General features: G+C 46.0%; 1 protein-coding gene across 1 annotated transcript; it reads right to left on the bottom strand.

Moving 5' to 3' along the window:
- Positions 1–765: 765 nt before the first annotated feature.
- vps53 (VPS53 subunit of GARP complex) lies at positions 766–22,425 on the bottom strand. The gene is made up of 22 exons (XM_076049749.1): positions 22,270–22,425; positions 21,766–21,846; positions 21,338–21,387; positions 21,178–21,244; positions 17,202–17,288; positions 16,781–16,896; positions 16,383–16,502; positions 13,981–14,059; positions 13,747–13,890; positions 13,526–13,668; positions 12,963–13,104; positions 12,398–12,496; positions 11,894–11,988; positions 10,875–11,117; positions 8,773–8,920; positions 8,174–8,256; positions 7,976–8,054; positions 7,553–7,701; positions 7,386–7,455; positions 6,610–6,747; positions 1,774–1,878; positions 766–1,681 (listed from the first exon to the last, which is right to left on the bottom strand). Exons 1-22 carry the CDS (start codon positions 22,354–22,356, stop codon positions 1,511–1,513), a joined length of 2,496 nt encoding a protein of 831 aa, XP_075905864.1. The 5' UTR covers positions 22,357–22,425; the 3' UTR covers positions 766–1,510.
- Positions 22,426–23,056: the final 631 nt, after the last annotated feature.

The raw sequence follows: 23,056 nt of genomic DNA on the forward strand, positions 1-23,056 counted from the left end.
ATGAGGAATGAGCGTCAGCTGGGCCCGGAGCTGCCGGGCCACCGGACTCCAAATTTGCCTTTGTGTAATAATAATAATAATTATAATAATAATAATAATAATAATAGAAAAACAAAAACAAGCTGTACGACACATATAATACATAATATAACAACAATAATAATATGTAATATAATGTAATTTGTTGTCCATTGTTAGACCATCAATAGACCAGTGGTAGTCATCGCCAGGGCTAAGACTTGAAAGAATTGAAATTCTTTCTTTTCTCCTCCTGTGTCTGCCAAAATTTGACCCCGACAGTATTTTCTGGTGTTGTTGTTTTATTTGTTTGTTTTTTTGCATTGTTTTTGTGTTGAGATTTTGCATTCTGCCACTCCGTATCATGCTTAACTACCATAGGATGGTCATTCCGGGCTGTTTAATGTAATGTACATGTTGAGATCCTGCATTCAGTTTAATGAGCTGATAGTCTTGACAAAAACTTTAGAAAAAAAACTTCAACAAGTAGAAGGAAAGTATGTTGTTCAGTAGCCATGCGGAGCCTGGTGGGTCCGCCCACATACAACTAGAACCCGACCAATCAGTAGGCCGATAAAATTATATACAATATTACCTACGCTATGTCTTATACTGATTCACAATCAGCTGCAATATATGTGTGTCAGAACCTGATAAGAAGGATGTTTTTTGTTGTTTTTAAAAAAAGGGAGAAGTGGGTGGGCACTGACTGACATTCCAGTGATACACACCATTGCTTGAAAACAGTCAGTTTTGAATCATACAGAACCTTTAATCAGCATTAAAAAGAGGAGGACCTAAGGTTAAACATTTAAGCAATATACTACATCACCTCTGTGCCGAACAGACGGACGATTAAATGATCATTTACCAACATTCCTCCTGGCAAAAGCACAGGTTTGAAGGTCTTGGCTAAATAATTGCCAGCTCAACCTGGAGGAATATTAACTAGTGCAGCCTTGTGTCTGACTGGAGGTGGAGGAAAGTCATGCATACTCTTTGTCCCAGACTTTCAAGCCAGAATCATGATTTTTTTTTATTTAGGCCATTGTTTAATCCAAACAATTAATTAACCAGTTCATACCCAGTCGGAATGTCACAATTAACAGGAACTGAAAAAACAAACAAAAAAAACAAACAATAGTTTTCTCCCAGATCAATTTGGATTAAATCATGCTACCTTTTAAATAATCTCAATTAGCCAACAGCATCACATTCATGTCTGTTATATTCACAACGCACACTGTTACAGAGCTCAGAAATTAGTGTCCTGAGAGACGAGGAGGTGACATTGCACAAGTTAGTGATGTGTAACAACAGCAGGTTGAGGTGGGGGAAGTTTCTTCATGATCCAGCATCACCATCGAGGCTTCGCTAAACGGTCAGTGACTTCCTCTTGTCTTTCTTGTGGTTTCCTACGACGTTACGCAAAGTCAGGTGCACATCGGTAAGTCCCTGCAATCATTTGTATTATTCTCAGATGTGCTTGCGTTTACAGTCTCTTCTTGATCAGTTTCTCAAGTTTGCGGATGCGGGACGACTCCTGCTCAGGGGTGGGGGTGCTGAAGGACAGACAGGAGCCCCCGTCGGCCCCGGAGGGCGGAGTGGGCAGCCGCTGCCTGAAGAGCTCCAGCATGCTGCTCTGCTCGCTGCGCTTCAGGCCCTGCAATCAGCAGCGGCATTGACGATCACGCGGGTCGTCCGGACACTTCAAATTTGGATGATTACCAACAATCAACTGTGGAATCAACTCACCTTCATGTCCAGGATCTTCTGGAAAGTCTCAGGATTACTGTCCGCCAGGAGCCTGATGAAGGTATCAACAAACACCACCGCCGTGTCGTGTGGGGCCATCACCACCTGCAAAAACGTCGAGTTAAGCACCGGTTCCATCCCTCCCTCTCTCCATCCCTCCCTCCCTCTCCTCCTACAGCCTTTAAAAGGGGTCTTTAAATGATCCCACATGGAGCAGCTATGGCCCAAATGAGGGCAAATTGGTCGGGGGGGGGGACGAGGGGGGGTGAATTTGAAAAAAGACCAAGGAGCTCTGGATGCAAACAAAGCGCAGCCCATGCTTCTATATTTAGGAACCAACTCTTTACTCCTCCCCCACTCCTCCCAATGCCTTTAACACACCAATTACTCCACGCATGAGTGCGCAGGAATTAGTTTCACCGGTAATTATTTTTTGGGGTATAATGAGTCTGAGCAAAAATCAACATCGGCAAAGAGCAGCCAGAGGAGGCTTAATAGGCTGCAAACCTTTAATGGATTAACTTGTTATTCTATTCCACCAACAATACAGGCTGGGTGGAAAATGCAGATGGGAGCATCTACACATGGCCGACAGACGCCGGGCGTAAACATCCTCACAGGGATTCGCTCTGAATCTGAGAGGGCGCGCCTCTTTATTTATTTCACGACTTCATTTGGGGGGGGGGGGGGGATAAAAAAAAAAAAAACGCAGCGATAGACGCAGGGAATGAGATATGTGGACAAAGGAGGAGGCAGGCAAGACCGGCTCAGGATTGTTTGGAATTCTGTCTCGCTTGGCCTGCTGAATGAGTGATTTACTTAGCAACTGTCCTGGAGCGGCGCCAAGGGAAATGTCTGCAGGGAGCTTGTAAAAGGGGAAAGAAAAGAGGGAGCTCCAGGATGGAAATGGGCATTAAAAGGGAGAGTCAGGCGTTGAGGGTGGACGGGGCTCTGGAGGACCGGGGGAGGGAGGTGAGGGGCCTCTCTGCCTTTTAACCCCCCCTCCTACCCCCTACTACCACCACCGTGAGAAGTGAACTTCAGAGCCAGAGCGACGGTGGGCTGGGCTGAGAGAGCGTGGAAAACAGCCACGTCTCACAGGCATGGGACGCAGCGCTACTTTGAACAGAGGCGATTGTATTGCAGGCATGTTACCTCAAGATAACTAAAAAACATTTTTAAAAATCCGAGAGACATGAAGAACCCAGACTGAATGTTTGCCAGGGTTGGCCTCAGGATTTCCACTCTTGCACTCTTGACCTTGACGTGCTGGCTTTTCGGAGCAAGGACTTCATGACTTGTCTTAGCTCAAAGATTAGCACTCTCCGCTAATCAAGCGGGTAATCTCGTGAAAACTGATTGACCACCACCACAGTGCATGGTTCCCAGAAGCTAAGGGACCCAGTTAGAAGGTAGCTGAGTGAGGCAGAAATTTGGCAGTGAGAAAGCACACGTGATATTTCCCTCAGGGGAGATGGGGAGGAAACGAATGAAATGCTGTTCACTGTGCGCTGGTTGTGTGAGGAGGCCACTGATTGCTGACAAGGAACAACTTTACAGGGTGATAATGGCCTTGTTTCCAGAGAGCCATACCACTTGGTTCAGTTAGGCAGTTAGGATGGTTATTGTTTCCATTATTAAAGGTTGGGTATGTCAACAAAAGAGCCCTGTGTAAAATAGCCAGCATACTGACCTAATGCTAATGGGTGGAGTTTTGATAAAGAGCCAATGGCCTAACCCTAAACGTTTTTGTCTGTTTGTCTGAGAATTTCTGTACTTCCATCAGGAGTTCAAATGAATGTAATCTTAATCCAGGAAAAATAGCTAAAATGCATCAGATCTGATTGGCTTGGGTGTTGGGAATTAGGATTGAGGTTAGGGATAGCGTTAGGGCTGGAGGCAAGCAGGAGTAGCCAATCAGAAGCATGTAGGGGCGGGTCTTGACAAAAAAAACAAAACAAAACACAAAAAAACCCAACCCGTGTCATTTCCTTGGAGGTTGACAATAGAAAGACCTGCACACAAGGTCGTGCTGCACCACCAACACTCAGGTATGAATGTGACAATAAATTCAGTGGTTTGTTTGTTTGCTTGTTTTATTGCTCAAGAGGAAACAATCAAACGCTGCTTTGAACCATCACAAGATAGCACAACTGTCAAGGTCCCAGTGCATGGCCAGGTCCTGCTTGGGGGAGGGGGGGTTTCGGCAGATTCAATTGCAGGTCTCAGTATCAGCGGGGGCATTTCAACCCATTGTTGAGGCTAAACACTGGGATTCCTGTGTTGACCTTCTGTGGATTGGTTTGTCTTTCAGAGGCATCACTCTGAGCCAAAAGGTGAAAGTAATTACCTGTGAGGGACCTTGATGTTGCTGCACAAAGTCTTTGATTCTGGCCTTCTGAACAAAGTCTCTCTTTGCCAACACTTGCCTTCACACGCCTTTTCCCCCCAAACATTCAGAAAATAATTCATAACGACCACAGTCCAACCACATATTTCCCAGAAGCCAGGAACTGAGTTTTTTTTTTTTTGAAACTGCTTTTTGTGAATCTGTGTGCAAAGACGGGACATTCAATAGGGATGAAAATGTAAGAATTTTAGAACACTGTGAAACAGTACTGTGGTGCAGATTAACATAAATTTCTTGGAAACCAAAATGTAAAAGCAGAAAAAAAGATGGTGCGTGAAATCTTTTTTTTTTTTTTTTTTTTACTACGCATGCACTTTTGTGCAGTCACGGCAAAATGCAGACTTTATGGACCACAACATTGAATTCAAGGGGTTTCCGTTGTGTCGGTCTGGGCTTGAGAACTGCAAACTGCCATCAGCTTTATATTTCTTCATCTGTCCTTGAGAGCAAGAGAACCTAAAAAACCGTATTACATAAAAATAGACGGCCTGAGCTCAAGGCTTTCACTTTCCACTGAATTTGTTGTTTGCGCCCCATAACAGCTTTTCCAGTCCCATAGTTTAAATGAATTGATTTTCTTATCAAGGTTTTTCCTTCTGCACGGGCTCCAAAATGATTATTGTCTCGCCTCAGCAATGCGCACATATCACTCCAGCAGCCTTCACGCGTCCTCGCGAGCCACACGGATCAAATTCCAGCTGAACGGAGGCCAACCCGGCACTCCAATCCATACAATAACAATGGGACTGAAGTGGGCTGACGTGCAGTTTATAACTCAGTAATGTGAGAGGCCAAACGGTAAGTGGGAGACGAGTGGACGCTTGTGCAGAGCTGAATCTGACAGAACCAGACGACGGCGTGTCTTATGCACACCCGCGGGTGGGTGGATTGTGTTGTAAAAATCAACACACGTGGCAACCTTGCCCAAGTCGAGAAACAAAAATAAAAAATGAGTTGCAATATAAATGAAAAATATAAATCAGAAAAATCTGCTCCGGCTAAGTTTTTTTTTTTTAAAGCTTCAGAACCACATCAACAGTTGAGCCACGATAACTTAAGGAAGGAAAGGAAACCTCAGAGGAGTTGGAGGAGGGGAGGGGCGGGAAGGAGAGGAGAGCGGGATCAAAAGGACAGGCGGGTGTGTGCTGTGTGTGTGTGTGTGTGTGTGTGTGTGTGCATTTCTGTACACTCGTGGGACAGTTAATTAGGGTGGGGTCAATCTGCGGCAGCCGCATACCAGCCTCCGCGAAGGTTGTCTAAGGTGATCCTGAGGCGACAGGCTGAATCCCGTGTTTTGGGAAAAATCCACCGCAGCTTTGTTTTAAAACTGTGCTTTTTGGGTGATTTTTTTCTTCTTTAAACATTCGCATATTTACTCTCAGACACCCTCCCCACTGTCTCAACAAAAACCACACGGCGGCCTGTCATCCACGCACCTCCCCGTTTGGCGGTTTGGATTATTTTTATGGAAACATGCTCATAAAGTGTTTTATGGCGAGCGGGAGGGGGGGGGGGGGGGGGTTACAGACACAATAAAAAGGTTATCCCGCATCAAAACAAACTTTTGAGTAGATAATCTATCGAGTGGCTGGAGACAAATACTGGTGCGCGGGGCCAAACCGCGGCCGAGGCCGTGAAAAGAAACGTTTCGGTTCGACCTATTGTTTGCCGCTAACGAAAGAGCCTGGAACGGTGGAAAAAGCCGTCCTCCAGCGGTCGTGCCAGACCATTCTTGGTCAGAGGTTGACCTCCACACCGAAAGCTGATGTTTGACTGGATGCGTCAGACCTTTAAAGCATTAAGTGTGTGCCACAGCGAACGGGACGTAAAGTTAGTGGGACTTACGCAAACACTTGAGGTTTACCTGGTATTCCGAGCCTTTAAAGGCCAGACAAACCAGACGTTCCCATTAAAAAAAAACAAAAAAAAAACGGTCAACGCGGATTTGGTCGCCAACGTCAAATGTCTTAAAACCTTAAGTGTCACTTAGAGATTGTGCTGCTGTGATAATGTGTTTGAAATGAGCTATTTCGCATGGAGAGTCCAACTCGGGATCCCGTTAAAGTCTGTCAATTAGAGACGCGGGGGCTCATTCTGAGTTTACAGCACAAAGGTAAACTGTTTAAACGTGTCCCATCTGGTTCGAGTGCCAGGTTGAGAATGTTTTCCAACATTTATCTCGGGAACTTTGTGCTGTCTGCCACTTTAGATTTAGGACTTAAGAGCTGCACAGTTGGAATAAATCTGACTGCTGCTGTTGCTGCTGCCGCCCTCAGGGTTATCACATAACACTACATTTACTATACATTTTATTTATTTTTTTTACACTACATACATGTGTCTGACCTACTTTGATTTCATAAATGGGGAGGCTTTACAAACAGACTGAATTATTTTCCTCACACACCCACGCACTCCCCCCTCACCTTCAGGATCATCTCCGCGCGGGTCATCCCCTTCACCACGATCTTGGTGTAGCTGGCGGGAGCCTTGCGGAGAACCTGGGAGCCGATGGAAGGCAGATCCAGCAGGACCGTCTTCAAGGAGTGAGTGTCGAGAAGGAGCTAGCGGGGTAGAAGACACACGATATGTCTGAGTGTGTGTCTGAGTATTGACAAGTGTTCATGTTTGATGTGTTCGGGCCTTGACGGACCAGATGCTTTTTTTTTTAATATAATACTGGAGAAAAGAGACAAACGCAAATATCACGTTCCACTGTTTGGATTCAATGTGACTTTTTCAAACTTTCACAGTGCAAACAAATCGACTACATAAATCAATCATGGCGGCCGTGTGGGACGGACGCCACTTCCACCATCCGCAACGACGACAACAAAGTCTGACAGGTTTATTATCTGCGTCTCGCTGCACCATGTGCGGTTTGACAAACATGACAAACAGAGTCGCAAATGATGAAAACAACGATTTGAAAAACACTGGAAAGTATTGCTGATGTGTTGTGCTGGTTGGGTAGCTGCAGCTGCTCTCTACCATCTGCAAAAGCAACTTGAACTGTCCCACCGACACACACCATGGTACAGCTTAAACACTTTTACAAGAAGGTGAAACTCTACCTCTCTGACCTCCTCTGTAGGAGAAGGCCAACCTAAAACCTTCAGTGTCCTGCAAAAACCTTCAATAAGTGGCTTCAGTTGTTTTGTTCACGGTTTTAATTGAGACACTCCTGACAAAAAACACTTACCTGTTCAGCTCCCACCATGCTGATAGGTTTGCATCTGAACAGGTAGTTGATAAATTTAGGAATGAAAGAGCTGCGGGAAGAGAGAACAGAGGAGAACATCAACTTGGAGAATCTCCTGAAAAGGCGATGGCCTGTCAGCCGTTTTGAGCGTGGCCTCGTTATCTTACTTTGTAAACGTGATGCAGAACTTGGTAAAGTATTTGCGCGAGGAGGCCAGATTATCCCTGATGATGGGCACGTTTTGCTTGATGTGCATGATGATTGACGTCACGTAGGGACTCTGGTCACCCACGTGCTCCACGCTCTGCCACGGCATCTGGGAGGCGAGAGAAGGGACAGAGGAAAGCAGATGGTACTTTAACATCAAGGGCAAAACACAAAGTGGCGGTCGAAAAAAAAAAAGCAGCCTATTATATCATGAGGCCAATGTGGAAAAATTATTCACATTCCTGGAAGATGGTTGGTGGCAAAAGAGACATTCAGGAAACCGCAGGAAAAGTGTGTAATTCCATACGGTTATGAAATATGCGCGTGCACGGTGTGTGTCTGTGTGTGTGTGTGTGTGTGTGTGTGTGTGTGTGTGTCAAAACCTTGCTCATAGCAGTGAGAGCAGGGTCACAGGCCGCATCCAGATCCTGGACGAGGAGCTGGATACTGTTGGAGATCACACTGAAAAAGACAGAAGGTAGAGAACAAAAGGAAATGACTGCCAGCCTTGGAATGTCTTGAAAATTCTCAACGCAATTATAGAACTTTGATTCTGCTTCGAAAACTTGCAGCTTGCTTACGTGCTGAATGTGTCCATCTCCCCATTCAGATTAATTCTCTTCTCAAGGACTTTGTCCACTTTCTCCTTTAGTTTTTCCTCGAGCTGGAAATTGTGAAAAACAAACAAAAAAAGGTTTACAGCTGAAATTAAACTAACTTAAAGGGACAGTTCACCAATTTCTGACACAGTGATGCCAGTGGCGGTTTCGGGGACAGTTTCTAATCCACATGAACCAATCTGAATTCAATTCCAGTCCATTGCAGCATCGACTGCGGTCCAGGACGTCCAAACACGTGGAAGACACCCCACCAGACGTAAGTGTGTCAGTTGTTTTTTTTATGTTTTAGGCCACATTGTGTTTGACTGTGTTGGCAATGAGAAGAATTATCCCCCTTCTGTTAGACTGCAGGGTGATTTTATATGAATTAGGAAATGTCAACACAGCAGATTGGTAAAACAAAGACGCATTTTGGGGGGACTGTCCCTTTAAATCTTTTCATCTTTAGCACCTTGAAGGTTGTGCTGGCATTGAAACCAGGCGTGCATTTGAGCTTTTTATGTGTGCTTTTTATTTTTGTGTGCGTGTGTATGTGTGTGTGTGTGTGTGTGCGCACATGCCTGCTCCGTGGTGACCAGGCAGTACTCGGCCGTACTGAGGATGCTGCAGATGAGGCAGAGCTCGTCCACGGTGAACTTGGCAGCCTCGGAGACCTCCTTCTCCTTCAGCAGGCTGCTGATGGTCAGACCCCCGCTGTTGCTGCTCGACCTGCGGAGGGAGAACAGGGCGTGAGCGCGTGCGTCGAAGGCGGCGGTGGCGACAGGGGGAGAGGAGAGGGGAGGGGTTAAGACACGGAGCGAGAGCGAGGAGGGGCGGAAAACGCTGAGGCAGCAGCTGAGTGAGTTTGGCTAAAGACTTTGTAGCTGCTGAATTTCTCAGCGGCGCTCCAGCAGAGAAGAAGCCTTGATTTCTTTCCTTTTTTTAAAATTTATTTTTAACCTCAAAAGAAGAAGACCGGGACCTCTTTGGCATTAAAAGAAATCCTTCTCGAAACACTTTTTTCATGAAGCTCAATAACGTGATTTTAATAAGTGAGACGCATAACTACAAGCAGACACGAGTGTCGGGATGCTGCGTCACTGAGGCTTCGGCAGCGGCGACGCAGCCATTAATAAACATCATCACACAGACGTGTGGTTGAAAACCACAACATAGTTCTAACCCCTCTGGGAGGCCACCCCCTCCACTCTCTGCCCCGCCCCCAAATCCGCAGAAAAAGCAACTCTCAGCAAGGCCGCAGTCAGCGACAGCGCCTGTGTCTGTAAATGTGCGCACTTCTGAAGCCTCTGAGAGCATCTTGGAGCAGTTTATTTTATATGCTACAGGAAATGGATACATCTAAAAAGCACAAGTGTGTAATTAGCATGCATGTGGATCTGGGAGAGAAATTAGGCCCACCTGTGTGTGTGTGTGTGTGTGTGTGTGTGCGTCTGTATAGCACGACGACAACATTTAATATCTTCAGTGAGCCGGAGATGTTTTGCTGCTGGTAGCATATTAGGCCTCGCCAGCAAGTTAACCAAGTCCAGATTTCCCAAAGCGTCGCAAACAATCCATCAAACGCAGCGAGGTCTGCAGACGCTGAGCAGCCCACCCCTCTCTCCCTCTAAACAAACCATAACACACGGTCTGAGGCACAAGGCGCAAGTGGATTTAAGGGCGTGTCCATCCATCTTCTGTAAATTAAAAGGTGCACAGTTGTGAGCAAAAGTGATGCTCAGCACGCAGGGCTGTACAGTGCACACCAGGACTTGCTCTCCCATTCCTTTTAAAACACATGCGCACACACGTGTGCGCGATGCACAATAAAGTTGCAACATTTTAAATAGGTAACCCAGACAAACTAGAAAAAACATTTTTTGTGATATCTGCAGCCTAGCTGTGGATAGAGAGACGTTAGAGCCAGGAGCAGCTCAGCCAAACAGCAAAACTCTTGGATCTCGACTGCTGACTGGAGGAGAAACCAGGAGAGGAGAGCTGCACGCTCGAGGGAAATGTCTGGGGTCTCTGGTGAGTGGCGTGTTCAGCGTGAGGCTAAATGACTGTAAATGCAGTAAAAACAAAAACAAGAAACAAAATACAAAAAAAACACCCAGGAGCTTTCGTTTCCATGGCTGCGTAGCTGGAGGACGCAGTGATGCTGCAGCCACATTTGGGTTTGCGAGGCAACACAACAATTTGACCTCCGATGGAAAAAGGTAATTGCTTGTGGTGCCTCATTTCCATTTTATTAAACGGACTGCATCCACTGGCTCGACGTGAGTTTCTTTTAATTGCTGACCAGTGTTCACCAGAACCTCTGCTGCTGGGAATGTGAACATCCCCACCAGTACAATAACAAATTCTGCAAACAGTTTAATTTGAAATCCTATTACAAACCAAGGTTGCCTGCTGTCTTTGCAGGTTGGGTGCAAACAATCATCAGACGGATTTTTACCAACATTCTTTTTCTTCGTCTCCATTTGGATTATTGGTGTGAAACACAATGTTCAGCTCTATACTAAAGACGTATCAAGTGTCTCGACAGATCATGCAGTGTGGGCGTGCGTGGGGCCGTTGTTTCACTACAATGTCTGCGGCCTCCCATGTTAATAGATTTGTCAAGACTTGCCAACGGTGTGTGTGTGCTCAGACGGAGACAACTCTGCCGTCTTTGTCTTACTTTGGCAGGTTCCCAGAGAGGATCTTCCAGGCGTACTCTCTCAGGAACTTCTGGAAGATGGTCGTGAGGGCGATCATCGGCTCCCCGGTGCTCAGCTGGGAGCACTGCATCATGCACTTCTTGTAATAGACAAAGAGGTCGGCGCAGCTGGGCAGCACCGCCCCGCCCTCCTCCGGGCCTGCCTTGGGTGGGCCTTGTGCGCGGAAGTCCGCCACAAACCGGTCAATCAGCTCGCCCAGGTTCCTGCAGGGAAACATACACATTAAGCACTTTTATGGCAGGACCGGGGTGAAAAAAAATACAGCCAGGTGGATTCTGGCACATAAACTGCAAGCTAAAAATCTCAGAACTATCATTTGTAGGCCCCAAAATCAGTTGGGAGGCCACGCTGATTACTGGAACCGAGGCCAAGGACAAAACAAGCGGGCTTCTGTTTTCTCCCACCGGGGACCAGCAGTCTGTGCAGCAAACAGGTCAGTCCTGTTTCCCTTTGGACACACAAGCGGTGTTTAATTCCAGGGGCTGAGAGCAGCACAGCAGCTCCAGAGCTGCTTGCCATGAGGTGAACAGTAGAGGCTGTCAGAGGTGATAAATAAGGAAGAAAAATGTATGGGTGAGGGCGAGCGGCTGAGCTGAGAAATGTGCAATTTACACAAATAAATGAGGCCGGAGAAGAACCAAAATAAAAGAAAATAAAAAAAGGAGTGGGCCCGAGCGCTGTCAGATCTGCTGCGGCAGCACATAGTCGACCTCCGTGTCTCTTCTGCCTGCATCTGTGGTTGTGCTGCTAATAGGAAACAGTTCTGCTCCAGTGGAGACAGAGGCACGGACCAGAACAAAGCACGGAAAGACACAAGAGACAACCGAGTAGAATGAAAAGTGGTGATGGGGCTGATTGATAAGCGGGGACGGATGAGTCAGACGAGTCGGCTTGACACACAACTCGCTCCTAATTCCGGGTCCGTCGGCCGTGACCCAGATTGTTTGCGATCGGGTTTGATTGAGTGTGTGTTGCTCACTTGTCTTGGGACTCGATGTAGACGTATAGATGAGGCTCGAAGCACTTGGAGATGATGCCGTGGAAAGGGTTGTCTGGAGCCTTGGGCTTCCTGGGCTGAAATGGTGCGGATAAAAAGAAAAAAAATATGGTGATTCACAAACACTGAGCAGGTCTGATTATAGAATGCCTACATTTATTTTATTTTTTTTGCATTGTTTGTTCTCTCCAGCGACTTTACCTTGCACTAGACCTATGTACCTAGAACTAAAAAGCAGTAGTACAGATAATAGTAGCATTTAGCATCTTTAAACAAAACAAGATATTTGCAAACCTCAGTGTAAACTACACTATAGGGTGTTACCTGTTAGAATGAAAATGTCTAAATTGCATGAAGTAAAATTTAAAAATGAATTAATTAATCATTTGCTGAAGCTTCGTCACATGCAAATTGGTTCAAGAATGAAAGAGGGATGCATGCAGCTAAACAGTGTGTTTGACTCCAGTCTGGTTGAGGTGAACTCACTTTAGCCAGGTCCTCGTCCTTCTCCGAGCCCAGATCATCGCCTGGCTCATCTTCCAGGAAAGGATTTGTGGAAGTTAAAGGGGTCTCTGGCTTCTTCTGCTGTTTTAAAAAAAAGAAGAGATTCAGGGAATGTCAGTATTTTTTTTGCCAGTCAAATGGCAAATAAACACTTTCTTGATCATGAATGAATTCTGTGATCGGTCATCAACACTTTGATATGAATCCTTCCATTGTCATCAACTTTACATCCAATACTGATTTTCCAGTCAGACAGATGGCCGGATGAGTCCGACACGTAACAGCCGTGTGAGACAAAAGGGCCTCTGTCTGGACCGAAAATTTATAAGGTCTGAACAGGCTTGGCCTAGTTGCTCCCCTGAAAGGTAACAACCATTATTGTCCACTCAGAGCGAATAACTTCCAGCCCCACGGGCCAACACGACCTGGATCAGAGGGCCGCGGTGCCCATAGCAGCTCTTTGTGTTTCGGAAGTGACCTGCATTTGTAGTGTGTCTATCTGTGTGTGTGTGTGTGTGTGTGTGTGTGTGTGCGTGCGATTTCTCACTCCAGGTACGTCGGTCAGGGTGCATCCAGAGAAGCGTTTGGCCAGAAAACCCTCAAAGTTGGTGGTCCTCTGGATGGCAAACAGGAGCAGCTTCACCTCGATCTCCTTCGCCCGCGTTCGCATCACCTTGGCCAGCTCCACCCTGAAATAGCAAGTTATGAAAGAAACACACTTTTTTTTTTTAGACTTCAGATAAGCGTTTTGTGGTAATTAAAAACAAAAATATTGTTGTTTCGTTTAATTGCCATTCATTTCCTAATTTCCAGTATAAAAGGGAAGCTGGAGCGGTGTGGAGCTGGGGCAGTAGGTCACTGCTCATGTAGGCCACCTACGTCAAATGGACCCATCAAGTCAGACGAGTGCCAGACACGACGGGCCATCGTGGTTCACTAGTAATGTCCAGGTCGGGGAAATCTAGTCTAAATCTGCTGTGCAATTAAGAAAGCAGGCACTCTGAATCTATTCACCTGGTTTCCACCGTCTGTTTTGTCTTCAATGAAATCTTACATCATCCCGTTAATGACCCGGAGCCATGTTAGTGTTTGCCTGCACGCTCTCTTTACCGGGTGATGTTGCAGAACTCCACGGCGATGCGCTCCGTCATGCACCACTCCTCCGGAAACATGCGCCCGTACTTCTCCTCGTAGTCCACCAGCTGCCGCTTGATCCAGGCGTAGCGCCGGTCGATTTTATCCAGCCAGGCGACCTGAGGCGCAGAAAGGTGGGTCAAGTTTTTCATCATATTAATCCTCACACGAGTTGCTACATTTCAATTCCTACTCACGTCTTGGTTTTCCTGAAACAACACCAGGTACTCCGAGAGGTGCTGCCGGATGAACTTCTTGATGACTTCCTGTTTGATGCGCGGGTCCAGCACGTTGGCCACCAGGCAGGCGTCTCGGAGCACGTTGCTGGGCCCGACGGATCTCTGCGCGCAAACAAAACAGTTCAAAGTCCGGCACTGGTTCCGTGCTAAGCAGGGAGGAGCAGGTGAAGACACATGGGAGAGAATGATGACCTTGGATCCCTGGGAGGGGAAGGCCTCTTCAAAATCTGCCAGGATCTGAGTCCCCAACTCGCTCTGGGCCGCCTTCACTCTGGAAAGGATAACGAAAACAAATCAATTTTCAATCAATCAAATCAGTTTTCGTCATGTTCCTGGGATTGTTTTTCTTCCATCAATTTTCCAAATGCTAACCACCAGCTGCGTTCAAACGGTGTCAAATGATGAATTTTTCCTCATGAAGAAGAGGTTTTATATATTGGCAGCCTCAGTAACGTGTCCTCATCAGGACCTGTTTATCGTAGTATTTTATAGCAAGATGGGAGCTTTTAGTGTGAAACAGGCCAACCTTGGTCGGCCGTCTATCCCAACAGGATGGTTTTCTGAGTGGCTGATGATGGACGGAGACGCAGGTTGTCATTTTCAGCGTATTTTCGAATGTCTTCAAAAAGCTGCAGCAGCTCAAAGCTGTTGAATAAACGTCTGGAGGATATCTGGTCACACTGGAGTCCTCGGCACTCTGTCAAAACTACACAGTCTCTCCTATTAATTATGGAGACGGTGGCAGCCAGCCTTGGTCTAAAAATAACATTAAAGATCTCCTTATTGCTTCGCCATTACTTTCTTGGCCTCCTGCCATTTGCTGCACCCACTTGAAATTGCTACCGCACAATTACAGTGTGTAGCTCGACAAGCGGATCAAACAAAAAAACTTTTGCTGTGGAAAATAAAGTAAAGTGTGAAAACAGATTAAAATAAAAACTTTGTTTGCTGCAACCAACGCGTGGCGACAATGTTTCAGAAGAGGCCAACGTTCCTTCGGGTCGAGGACGGAGGGAGGCTGCAGCGCCTCAGCACCACAGTGAAGCAGCCATGTGTTGGAAAACTGAGGAGGTTTAACAGGGATCGACTTCAGCGACGAGGAGGGAAAAACATGATCTGCTCTGCAGCCACTTTCTGGAAACTTTATAGAAAAAGAGGCACCAACAAACAGAAAATCCATCAACGTCACCTATTCAATATTTCAATACTCTCAAATATTTCTGTCTTACGTAACTTCTGTAGAGCCCTGCAGACTCTACAGCGCCATCATCTATCGATTCTCTTTAGACGACATTTTTTTTTGGTTTAAGTTAAACTGCCGGGAGCCTTTCAAGACTTTTCAATTTACTGCAGAAACTAAAAAGTAAGGTTTTTTTTGAGATGGGAACTTATAAACAAGTATTTTTCTTTAATGGAACCATGAAAATGAAAAGCATTCAATTTATTCTGCGGGCATTCCTGACTTTGCCTTTTCTCGACTGTGATTTGTCGCAGCAATCTTCATTCCTTTCATGTTTTAAAACTTATGAGGCTTTTATTTTTACGCGTCTGTCTTCGGTCTGCATCTGTGGCAATTTGGCGACTGCGATACTTTGTCTCCCTATTTCATCTCGATATTTCCCCGTTTGTGTCCAGCTGTCTGCGTGACCCTCACCCTCCTCCCACCGTCGTCTGTTTCTCAGGCACAGTCACTTCTTCCACACAGCTGTTATCTGCTATGAACGCCGCCGTCTTGCCGCACCTCGGTCAAACACGACACGAGGTCACGCTCTCCTGCTCCGCTTGGTTATTGCGGGGTGGGAGCTCGGCAACGACTTTGAACCTGAGCATCAACTTGGGCCGTTCGTTCCCAAAGCGATTCTGCTGCTCTTGAAATTACCAAAGAAAAAAAAAAAGAGAACGATGGGAATTTAATGAGTCGCAGCTTCGAGCAACAACCGCAAAACAATACACTTTGTTCTCTGTTGCTACGTGTGTTTAAAACGAGAGACCGCAGCGTGATACCGACTCTCATGCACCAATACAACACAACTGACAGACATGTGGGGAGGAACAACAACCACAAAGTGCATAGTTTAGCGAAAACATTTTCCACAATAACAAACAGCATGCAGAGACACCCTCACCAAAATTGTCATCTGATATTCCAGCATGAAAGGAAGACAGTCATAGCTGGATGCATAACGCTCTGCGCGTTTCCATCCTCAAATTCTATTACATTTGTGTGTGTGTGCGAGCGCGCGTGTGTGTGTGTGTGTGCAAGCCCGAGTGAGTGAAATATATGCATAAACAGGATGTTGCACTGAACCCAGCTTCATCCCAGAGACATAACCACTTTTCCAACAGTTTCACTGATGATGTGTGTAACATCTCACCTCAAAACTGAGAACAAAAACCTCAAGTGGAAATAAGAAGTTCTTCCAGCCATCGCCGCTCACTGGCGAGGCCGTGAAGGGTCGAGACAGCCGCCCGACCGCAGGGAAGACAGACGCGCTGCAGCAGTGCCCGCTGGGGGAGTGTGTGTGTGTGTGTGTGTGTGTGTGTGTGTGTGTGTGTGTGTGTGTGTGTGTGTGTGTGTGTGCACTCTGACTGACCTCTCTGAGAGCTGTCTGATCTGGGGGATGCCCATGTACTTGTGGAAATGTTCCAGCACGTTGACCACCCCCTGCAGCAGATTGGCCACCTCCCCATACTGCCTCTTTCTGGTCATGGCTCTGAAACACAATGCAAACACGACCTTTTAATCACACAGAACTGCAGGATGTGTATCGCGTTCAGGTCAGAATTTATCTAGTTGGAAAACAAACAAACTACTGCTGACGTTTTAACTGTTGTTAAAACAAAAAATGCAATTCACATTACAAAAGCATTTTATTCACAGAGATGAAGGCTGTCGCCTCCTACGTATGCTGTTTTCTGGGGATTTGTATTGTTTTCAGTTCGAGGCCGTTCCAGCGGAATCTGGTGTGCTATTAATAAATGATGGACCCACTCTAAATTGTCGACGCCTCCTGCTAACATATGCAGGTGGTTGAGGGTGGTGATGGACGTCGTGAGGTGGCGCTTGGCATGATCCAGCTGCTTTATGTCCCTCGTGATCTCTTTGACCTGAGCAAGGACATTTGTTGCAAAACAAAATTACACAACGTTTGCTACGAGAAAGTGTGTAAACAATTAGAAATTTATTGCAGGCAAATGTTGCAATCAATCAGATGTTTTTCACTAACTGCAGGATTTAGCTGTAGCGGTTGGAGCAAGTTACTCAGCTGTTGTTGCGCTTATGTGGAAAATTCTTTTTTTTACTTGGAAGAATTTGTGTTATTTATTAAGAATGTAACAAACAAGTAAATCAATAATGGATCACAGAGATAGAATTGTTTCTGTGTGTGTGTGTGTGCGCGCGCAGACTGTACCATTTGCTCAGACTTCTCGGCCTTGTCTTTAATGTCTTTGATTTTTCCAAAGAGCTGCTGGATGGCAATCTGGGCCTCTTCCAGAGCCTGTCCAAAAATAAGTAAGACGCCCCGTGACATATTAGTGAAAAGACACATTACATTAAAAGAGGCATGAGCTGATTTGAAATCACTATTTAACAGGGTTTATTCACTCTGTACTTGCATGCTATTTATTTCATTGTTTTGGGGTCAGTTTGCCAAATGCTGAAAAAGACAGATTAAGATTAGTTCAAATTATATCATCATTACTCAGATTTTGTACAAATATTGGGATCACATGAGTCATAATGGATGAAAGCCTTTGGCTGTTTGAAGCGTCAATATGAGATGCAACACAGATGTGTTTCCTGGTTGGAGGCGCTTCCCAAAAAATGTCTTTCATCCACAAATTTGTGGGCAGAGAAAATGGAAAGTCTGTCATCAGCTGATTAATCTCTTACTCTGCTTTTAATCAGAATGTACAACCCCCCCCCCCCCCTTCACCCCATATGTAAAATATCGACCTGGTTTCAGAACTCCCTGGAAAAACCGTGCTACCATCCTCATTTCCTGTAAGAAGCCGAGCTGGCTTGCTGTTGTGTGTCAACATTAGCCAGGTGTGTAGTGACATGACATTTTTTTAATACGCTCTCAATGCAGGAGAGAGAAATAAGATCCTACTTGTTCAAGACAGGGTGCAAAGCCAAACGGTGTAATTTTCCTTTATAACGACAGCTTATCTGGACATTTGACATGTGGGATCACAAGGAGCTAATTTCTGCTGGACGGCTGTCACTGGAGAAGCCAAAGAGACTATTAGCACCTTTAACAGCCTATAAAGCCTCCACAGATTAGACACCATTTGACAGATTAAATGGTAAGATAGTTAGCATGCTATTCTATTATCCCCCCCTCCTCCCAGGCTGACACGGCAGCTGCTCTCTGATGGTCTGAACCAGAGACGCTGGTGCGTTGATACTCAACGTCGAGTGACTGTGACGTTACCCGGCCTGACACTGCTGCTGCTGCTGCTGCTGCTGCTGCTGCATCGCAACGCAACTTTAAACCTCCTCTGACTCACGGACACACATGCACACGAGGAATGCTAACAGCCGGCACCAGCTGTGCGAGGAATTTACCACTTTTGCGAGCGCCTCTGAGAAACAGCAAAAGGAGCAAACACATACAAACTGTGCACACATGCACAGCTCGTGGTGACGGGAGACGATGAATGTCCCTTCCACAGAGGTGGGGGTGGGGGAGGGAGGGGGGGGGGGGGGCGTGTCGGTGTCAAGTGTGGCTCAAAGACAAAAAACAAAACAATAAAAAAATTTCATCACTCAGGGCTGCATCCATCCTCCTGTCTTTTTGACTAGACATGATTGGAGAGAAAATTTAGGGGAAAGGAAAAAAAAACAAAGCAGGGCAGGTTGGGTCATTAATCTTTGATGTGAGAGCAGGGAGGAAGGGAGTGCACGGCGCTGCATAAAGAGGCTCCCTGGAGGAGCTCGAGCAAACAAAAGTGAATGCACAAGCCGCCACAAGAGCCTCCAGAGCTGCGATTGTCGCTCAGGCCGACGTAGCCGAGTCCCAATCTGGCTCCCTTCCTGGCTCTCATTTCCTGTATTTAGCCAAGAGGAAAGCGCAGAGAGGAACCACTGGCCAGAAGGCGCCTCCATGCCCCGAGATGTTATCTGCTGTCACACAGACCGCAGTGTCTCCCTGATTCTGCAGTGATTAGCGCGTTCTGCAGCGAGACGCAGGTGATACCACAGTGTTTCTCTTTTCCAGCGTCCTGATCTGCTTCACTCTTCCCTGCACAGTTCGGCAGTAAACGCAGTGGGTATGATGATCATTCCGATGGCTGGCACAAAGCCCAGCCTGACGCTTGATGTAAACATTTGATAGAGATTGCTTCAAATGACTGAAACGAGGAAACGCTTTCAATGGCCCAATGTTGGAAAAGTGTTTTGTTGAAGCCCGGCTGTGTTTTTCTTCGATTCTGGTCAATTTTCATGGTACATTCAGCCTTAGAAAAGAACATGTTAACCTACTTGGCTTGCGCAGATAAAATAACAGTCAGCTTTAATGTGCAACACTCAACCACCGAGTGTGGCCCTAAAATACAAAAAAAACTGCTGCTGCTGCTGCTGCAAAACTGGAACTTTGGGAGAAATTTCAAATGTATTCAACAGAGCTCCGTGGAGATGAAAGCACGGAAAACTTGAACGAGCTGTGAGCAGCTCTTTGGGCTAACATTAAATATTTACATTAATGCCAATTCTATAGGTAGACCACCCAGTGCTGCATATATCCTAATGGGACCGGACACGTAAAAAGGCTGCATGCACAGAAACACAGAGACCAGAAAGAAGTCATTAACTCAAAATAAAAACAGTAATGGAAGGTTAATAAGCATGTGGGAAGCAAGTCATGGTGGATTCAGGTGCAGGCGTGTGCGCGTGTGCGCGCGTGTGTGTGTGTGTGTGTGTCTGTGAGATGACATGCAAGCCTGACGGGGAAGTAAGAGCATCAAAGGAACTTTGGATGGAGATGTTTCATGTTTGCGTATGGGATGCAGCCGCAGCGAGCAGGAAACTCCGCAATCCCACTTGGTCTTTAAGCATTTAGCATCTTTTTACAATTTGGCAAGAGACAAAATCACAAATGTTTGAGGGATCGGTCGGCCATAAGCGACGCGGCAGCGGGCCCGTGTAATTTGCGGTTAATCCAAAAATGACAGTAAATCATTCCCAAACTATCCATGCCAAACCTGGAACAACAACGGACTTGTGGCAAATAAAATGACAACAACAATGAGCGGCAATCACTTTGTCTCGGCGCACGAGGACAGAAGGACTTTCAGCTCATCACTGACGCGGCCGTGGGGCCCAGTAAATATCCATTTTATTAACCGCCAGCGTCTGACCACGGCAACCACAGTCACATTTCAACACTCTCAGTCCAGCACCATATTACTCTTTGAACCCTCGCTGAACAACTACAGAAGCACTACACAGGCATCCCTTTCTCCCAATCCATCTCCATAAATGCACTCATCTTAGGTTTCAGCCTAGGGATTGAAATTAGCTCAGCGGGAGGGTTTGTTCAGCAGCGGCAGCTGACTAGACTGCTGATCTCTGGGATTTTATCGCACAACCGCCTTTTTGTTTCAGAAAACAATCTTGAAATGAGCACCTCTCAATCATCCCATCTGCACGTTTGCCCTCTGGAAATGTTGGAACGGCTGCTGCGGGGGGGGGAGTGGAAAAACAAACTGAACTTGTAACCGTACAATGTTATTGGTCTGGAGGCGATATTGAGAGCACTTGTGCTGCCAGACAGACACACTGGGCCACCGCGTCCAGACACCGGGACAACAGCGCGCACCTAATGGTCCTAACTGGTGGAAGCGTCAAATGGCCCAGCGGTCAGGTGTCACGTTCCCTATTTCCCTGGAGGAGCTGAATCAAATCGAAACGAGCTGTTTTTTTCCGTCCTGCTCCCGCAAGAACAGGCACAAAATGAAAACCAAAACAAAACAAAACAAAAAATCTCCAGAGCCTAAGTTTTAAAGAAATGGAAGTATTTACATACGGGAATCTACTTCCCAGAAGTGTTTTCCGCAGAGAGGTGCAGTTTGAGCAGTGGGAATGTGTCTGAGTCATCCTGTCCTTTTCCATGGAAGCAATATGGAAAGACCGGAAAGGAGCAGCCGGGAGGGAAAACATGTATTTTCTGGTTTGGGAGCAACCTATGGCTTTATTCTTAGCGCTGATGAATGTTCTTGTTGCGTTTAGGGCATGCATAATTTGTTAAATATGCTCACTGAGACTCTTCACCCATCTACAACAGACTTTCTTTCATTTGTAGAGCAAAACGTGTTGATGTAGCAACACCAACAAAATCAGTTGCATTTGTTTCGGACTCCAGTGAACTCTGCAGATCCTCTTACCTGTCTGCCATCCTGGCCCACGTTGGTTTGACCTCGCACCACTGTCCTGATGTTGTCATCTAGCCGCCTGCGACATAACACACGTATGTTTTCAACACGGGGTATATGCAAAAACAAAAAAAACTTTATTCGGAAGCCATTGATTTTGGCATAAACTCACCGGATCTTTAGACGAATCTTGTTCACCACATCATCTATGTTGGCCAAAGACTACAGGCAAATAAAAAAGATTAAAATCGAAAATTCTTCGAATAATAATTGTATGATCCACTTAAAAATATTAAGTCGATATACTAATTAAAAACAAACTGTTGCGACAGTGACCTCTTATGGTGATGGAAGTACTGAACATGTATGCATTCATTCTGCTGTTCACCCCCCCCCCCCCCCCCCCCCCGCACATACATTTCCACTAAACAAGGGGAACATAACGTGTTCACACTATACATTGACAATTATGGTGAACAATATAGTGAAGGTTTCTGCTGGAGGTGTCAATGTCATGACATGTCAATGAACATAAGCCATCCCGATTTCAACTTAATACCTAAAACAGCATACACATGTGTGACTGATGCGCAGCACTACCTGTTCAGTGGGAAACAGTGTGTTGATGTATTCCACAGCATTGAAATCCGCTCTATCCAAGGCGTCCTGGCTGGGGAAAACCTACAAAACAAAAATGCAAGCTAACCGCAGAGTCCCCGAGCACCTAGCTGTCTCAACAGAACATCGTGACATATGAAAAACGACTTTCCGTAATTATCAGCCCATGATCGCGGACCTTTAAGCCATTGACCACTCGGTATTACACAGATATAAGACCAAAGGATACCGGACGAATGCCGTCACGTCAACAAACGTGAGAGGTCATTTTGAGCTGATACGACGAGTAAAACGCAACATTTGTTAAATGACGTAATCACAATGAATGAACATATGGATATTTTAACGCGAGCAAACATATAACAGGTGTCCCTTCTCTCTGTCGCTCCAAAGACGTTAGCTTGCTAACTGCTGCCTGTGCTTTGCAATGAAACCGCACAATGCGTCTAAAAAACACCGCCTTTCCCCCCATCTTTATGCCTATACCTGTTCTATTGCGAGTTGCACTTCTGGGGTGAGGTTTAAAATAGCCTCTAAATCCTCCGCAAATTCAAATTCTTCCTCCTCCATCATTGTCAACACAGAAGTCTATCCGGCATTACACTTCCTGGTACGTAGGCCACTGGGATACGTGATGACGTCACCAAGACAGCGCCTTCATGGTAGTCGGAAATTAGACAAATAAGGACGGAAAACGATCTTAACTGCGTGTTTTTCTTTTCTAAAATAAATAAATAAATAAATGAATAAAAATACAGTTTAATTTTTAACATGCTGAAAATATTAATTAGAATACAACTCTGCATTTGGAAATCATGCAGCACGTCGCAAGAGAGAACAAACGCCATTTTTAGAGCAGCAGCGCCCTCTGCTGTCAAAAGGAATTGAAGGAATTTCCTGGTACTCCATCCGTTCATCAATCCTCCTATACCTGCTTCCTCCTGCACTCAGGGTTTCAGGGTTCTGTTAGGGCCTATCCAAACTGTCATAGGGCGACGGCAGGGTGACACCCCTGACAAGTCGCCAGTTCATCGCAGGGCCACAAAGAGAGACAAACAACCGTTCACACTCACACCTACGGCTAATTTAAAATTCCCAATTTGGCTCAAATGTATATTTTTTCACTGTGGCAGCAAGAGGGAGGAGAACCCAGAGGGAACCCCTGCAAACACAAGGAGAACATGCGAACTCATCACAGAAAGGCCCAAGGCTCGGAATCATGGCATGCAAGGGGGCCAGGGAAAGTAGAGGAAAGTAAAAAGAAGAAGACAGG

The sequence above is a fragment of the Nelusetta ayraudi genome, unplaced genomic scaffold (assembly GCF_046127955.1).
Source record: "Nelusetta ayraudi isolate G7.1 ecotype Tasmania unplaced genomic scaffold, CSIRO-AGI_Nayr_v1 ptg000120l, whole genome shotgun sequence".
In the NCBI taxonomy this organism is placed as follows: domain Eukaryota; kingdom Metazoa; phylum Chordata; class Actinopteri; order Tetraodontiformes; family Monacanthidae; genus Nelusetta; species Nelusetta ayraudi.

What these genes read in the sequence shown, in the direction of transcription:
- vps53 (XM_076049749.1), bottom strand. Translation starts at nt 22,356, where the DNA reads ATGATGGAGGAGGAAGAATTTGAATTTGCGGAGGATTTAGAGGCTATT. An exon ending in GAGTTCTGCAACATCACCCG is followed by an intron (nt 13,105 to 13,525) that starts GTAAAGAGAGCG and finishes TTGCTATTTCAG; the next exon opens with GGTGGAGCTGGCCAAGGTGA. An exon ending in CTCTCACTGCTATGAGCAAG is followed by an intron (nt 7,702 to 7,975) that starts GTTTTGACACAC and finishes CTCGCCTCCCAG; the next exon opens with ATGCCGTGGCAGAGCGTGGA.